This window comes from Chiroxiphia lanceolata, chromosome 21, assembly GCF_009829145.1.
Source record: "Chiroxiphia lanceolata isolate bChiLan1 chromosome 21, bChiLan1.pri, whole genome shotgun sequence".
Lineage (NCBI taxonomy): Eukaryota > Metazoa > Chordata > Aves > Passeriformes > Pipridae > Chiroxiphia > Chiroxiphia lanceolata.
In genome coordinates this window covers 1,670,912-1,675,641 of record NC_045657.1, presented here as the reverse complement: position 1 = coordinate 1,675,641, position 4,730 = coordinate 1,670,912, and the positions used below count along the sequence as shown (strand labels likewise).

Below are 4,730 nucleotides of genomic sequence, written 5' to 3'. Positions count from 1 at the left end.
TCGGGGTCGGGGCCGGGCGGGGCCGCCTCAGGCGCCATGGGGCGCGCGCGCGGCCCGGCGGAGGCAGCGGCGCGAGCCCCGGCGGCGCCGCCTCATCGCGCTGACAGCGCCGCGCCGCCACGCCCCGCGCGCCGCTCTCGCGAGAGCCCGCGCGCGCACACGTGACCGCGCCCGGCCAGGGAGGAACGGGGAGTTACCACAGAGACGGCGGCGCAGACGCGCCCCGTAACGGAAGGGCCCCGCCGCCAGGGGGGAAGCGGCGGACATAGAGAGGGCGTGGCCAGAGCACCGCCCGGCGCCACTAGCGCCGCCTAGCGGCGCGCCTCCCTCAGCGTCGCCTCAGCCGCTCCGCGGCCGCTAGGGCCGATTATTTGTTGTCCTTTTTAATTTTTAATTAATAACTTTGCTATCGCTGGCGCTCAGGAGGATGAGAGGAGTGCAGGCGGGCTCTGGAGCACGTCGTTTGTCCTTGCCGAGGAGGCGGAGGCCGGGGCCGCTCCGGCCGGCGGGCCCAGGGCCGTGTGGGGAGCACCGGGGCTCTGGCTCCATCCCAGCGCCCCCCGAAACAACCTGGATGGACCTTCCTCCTTTGGGCACTGAGAGACCAACAGTTTCTTAACGAAAGCGACAGTGCAGAGGTGCCATTCCGGAGAGGGAGGAGTTCATGGCACAAGTGGGTCACACAGACCCCTTTGAAGGGCAGAGAAACGTGTTACTAAATGACTGTCACTGGAACACCGTGTTCTGTTCACATCTTGTTTACTCACCATAGCAAAGCCAAAATACCAAGTGTTAAGGTATGCACAGAATTGTTAACTTGGTTCAGAAGAAAGGAGATGTATTTCTGAAGCAATGCCTTGTTTGCATTTCGTTTATTGTGTTATGACAGGACATGTTACATGTACAGACAGGGGAGAGGAAACACCTTGAATGTGAACATGTGCACAAGACCAGGGTTTGTTCACAAAGGTCACCGAGACACTGCAGCCACTGAACAGAACATGCTGGTGGCCTGTCACACAACACAACTCCCTCTCATGTTTACATGCATGACCAAAATAACTCGCAATCTGCTCCCACAGAAGATCAGCATCTGCTTCCCCTTTGGCACACAGGGAAGTGCCCACGAGGGAAATACCCACAGAACACCTCACGGTGCCTGTAACAGGCAGTAACAGAAGAGTGCATGGCAGACATTGGACACACCCAGTCCCTCGTGCAGCTGATCAGTAAAACCCCAAACAGTGGCTGGTGCACTCACAGACACAGGGGAGGAAAGTGTAACCTGTGAACTGACATTAAAAACTATTATCTTGGATTTTAGAACCAGCCAGATTCTGGAGCACTCGGGCCAGATGTCTGGACTCGGAGCAAGAACTTGTAACAGCACTTCTGAAACTTGAAGGAAAGTGTGATACAGACAGGAGTAAGAACTACTGCTTTTTGCTAATTGTAAGTACCATTATCTCATATTAACAACTGAATTAACTCTTTATTTATATCACATTAAGTGGAAGAAACATGTACCAGTCAAAGACACATTCAGGATACAGACTCTGCATCACAGGGCTCTCGATGATCATAATGAAACCAAAATGAGCTTTGACAAAGCACAAACACACCTATGCAAACACACATCTTTACTGTGTTACCGTGTCACAGAATCAGAGTATGAGACCCCTATGTCTAAGCTGTTGCTAATTTTCAAAATTAATGTTAAAACTGTGGTTACGCAACAGCACACAGCTGAATTTCACATGAGTGTGTGTATCTAACGTCTGTAAAAAATGAGGGCAAATGTTACAACTCAGTAACCAGGACTAAACTTAATTGAAATTACTCAAATACAGGTGCAAAACACTGGTATGACAGAAAAAAAGCACTATTATAAGAAAGTTTATAAAAATTCAGAACTTAAACTAAAAGCAAGTCCTTCTCATGGGACTATCCAGTTACAAATGAACTGCAAGGCAATACTGTTTGTTTACTTCTCTTTTACCAATTCTCTATTTGCAAGAGGCGATTTGAAAGCTTCCTTGTAAGGAAGTTTTTGTTGTGTATCCTTTCTTAAACATCACAGACTTGGGTATGAAAACACACCTTCTTTCTGTTGAATGATCTAGCAAAGTTTGGGCAAGGAAGGAGATGATTTCACCATAAATGATCCATGAACTGGATGGGACTGCATAAACACAAACATCCCCTTCCCTCAGCTGTTGTCACCAACACCATGGCTCAGGCTTCAGCTTATTGCAGTATCAGTAATAGTTTGACAGTCAGTGGTGCCTGCCCTTGAAACCAGGAATGTAAAACATCATTGGGGGGGATCAGAACATGCTCAGAATAATAGAAGCATGAAATAATTTCCCATCATTTGCAGTTTACTTTCAATTAGGAAACACCTTTTTTTTTTCACTGACAGCAACAGCAACCTTAAGTGAACAGCCAAGTTTGCTACCCCAAGGCCTGTCTGGGATCACCAGTCACCTGTTTGTGCTTCTCTCTGTTACATGGGGATCTGGAGCTGGAATTGCATCTAGAATTTCACTAGCCAGGAGCTTTCTGTGGAGCCTGACTCCACAGCCACCCAGCTGTCAGTCATAGTCTATTTTAACCTTTGTAATAGTGTTCAGGTTTGGTTTTTCGCTGCTGCTCCTCCCATGAACAGAAGTCAAATGCTTTTTGAGAGCAGATTTGTGTTTGAAGTCCATGTCGCAGCAGTGGCACTTGTAGGGCCTGTCCCCGCTGTGGATGTTGAGGTGGTCCTGGAGCGTGCTCTTGGCAGTGAAAGTCTTCAGGCACACCATGCACTGGAAGGGCCGGATCCCCATGTGCCCCCGGATGTGTCTGTTGAGATTCTTTTTCTGCGTAAACGTTTTGCCGCACTGCAAACACAGGAAGAGTTTGTGCATTTTGAGATGTCTGAGATAGTTCTCGAGGTGCAGGAACCCCCTCGGACACTTGGGACACTGGTGCCGCCACGAGCTGCCAGAATCCTCCAGGCTCTGGAACCCATTTACCCCGCTAGAAGTTCCTTCTGGGTTGTCACTGACAAAAGCCTGGAAGTGATTTCCTGACATTTCTGTATTTCTGCTTTCAACTGTAGAGTTTATCAAAGAGTGCTGGGTTTCTGGGAAATACAAATTTGTTTTAGAGGAAGTGCAAGGCTGAGGAAAATGATCATTTTCTACATTCGCTACACTCACGGAATCCATTCTGAAGATACAGATTTCATCATCCTTATACCCGATTTCCACTGTTGATATTTCTGGGGATTTTGTGTCCTTCCTTTCTGACACCAAGCTCTGTGCCATGGGCCGTGGGCCATCCCCCTCCTCCTGCTTCACCGGGTATTCTTCATTCTCTGGGCTGTCTTCAGAGATCTCAATTATTTCACAGTCTTTATCTAAAGCCTCATCCCCGTTCCTCAGTTCAGCATCTGAGGAGTGGCACCCCTCTGCAGCCTGGGCACAGCTCTCCATGGAAGCATCGATCTCCAAATACTTGGACAAAGCCTCGGTGCACTTCTCCACGATGTGAACCATCTGCAGGTAACTCGCGGCCGTCAGGTACTTCAGCAGCTCCTTCTTCTTGACTTCCAGCGCGCCCGTGTAGCAGGAGAGCAGCAGCTTCCTGCCCACCTCTGCGCTCTGCAGGATGGTGATCCGCACCTGCCGGGACTGGTTGAGCAGGAACTGGTCCCGCATGAAGGTGGAGCAGGCTGCGAAGATCACCTTGTGCCCCTGGAACTCCGTGTCGTTGATGTAGATGGACACGTCGCAGAAGAGGTTCTGCTGCCGCAGGAGGTTCATCTTCTGCAGCACGGCATCGCCCTGCTGCTCGAACTGGAAGTGCAGCACCTCCGAGTCCGCCGCCATGGCGGGACCCGCGGCCGCCGCCGGAGCGTCTCCCCGGGCCCTGCCCACCCGCGCCCGCTGTCCGGGGCTCAGGACCCGCTGTCCGGGGCTCAGGGCCCGCTGTCCGGGGCTCCCGGCCCGCCCGCCGCGCCCCGCTCACCGGCCGGTCCCCGCACCCCCGCGCGATCCCCGCCGGTGCCGCAGCGCCCCGGAACCGCTTCCCCGCCCGCCCCTTCCGCCCGCCCGCCCCCGGCGCGCCGTGCCCGCGCTGGAAATGAGAGGCGGCGGCACACAGAGTTAGCAGCACGTTTATTAGAAGACTTGGCACTGCTACAGCGGCTGCCGCCGGGGGACACCGCACCGGCACCGGGGCGCGCCTCGCCCCGCGGCCCGGAGAGGTAGCGACGCGTCGGCCCCCGTAAGGCATCCCGGGGGCGGCGGCCGGGGCTTCTCCTCGCCACCAGCCGGGACGTGCCGGGAGAACGGAGAACCGCCGCCCGGACGAGCTGCTGGCTGCTCCCCGGCCGTGGGACACCGCCCGGCAGCCGCCGACCCGCCTGCTTTGGTTATCACACGTAGTGTAAGACTTTTGCCCAGTCACTGAAGAGGTAGCTAATGCTCAGTCCATCGATTATACAATCTCAAAGGAAAAACGTCCTTCCGTCCTGCCTTCTCACCCCTTGCCAAGTCAGGAGGCACCACTGTTTCCCCCTCTTTTTAAAAATCGACATTTAGCGTGACTTTAGAATTCTCTCAACAGTTTCGGTTTGTATCACATTTTGATTCTCCCTCCTCACTTTTACTCCTCCCAACGACTCCAGAACCAAAATCAGCCCCACAAAATTAATTTTTCAGTTATTTCAACAACAGTTC

The 4,730-nt window shown here is 53.1% G+C and overlaps 2 protein-coding genes across 2 annotated transcripts in view; one reads left to right on the top strand and one right to left on the bottom strand.

Moving 5' to 3' along the window:
* Nucleotides 1-681: 681 nt before the first annotated feature.
* The window catches only part of RABGAP1 (RAB GTPase activating protein 1), a 74,236-nt gene continuing 70,187 nt past the window's right edge, over nt 682-4,730 (top strand). Inside the window, exons 1-2 of the mRNA XM_032708616.1 lie at nt 682-797; nt 1,325-1,452. The gene's annotated coding sequence lies outside the window, so the exon portion shown is untranslated. The remainder of the gene's footprint in view (nt 798-1,324; nt 1,453-4,730) is intronic.
* Nucleotides 1,473-3,988, bottom strand: ZBTB6 (zinc finger and BTB domain containing 6). The gene has a single exon (XM_032708632.1). The coding sequence runs from the start codon at nt 3,876-3,878 to the stop codon at nt 2,595-2,597; it is 1,284 nt and encodes a 427-aa protein (XP_032564523.1). The 5' UTR covers nt 3,879-3,988; the 3' UTR covers nt 1,473-2,594.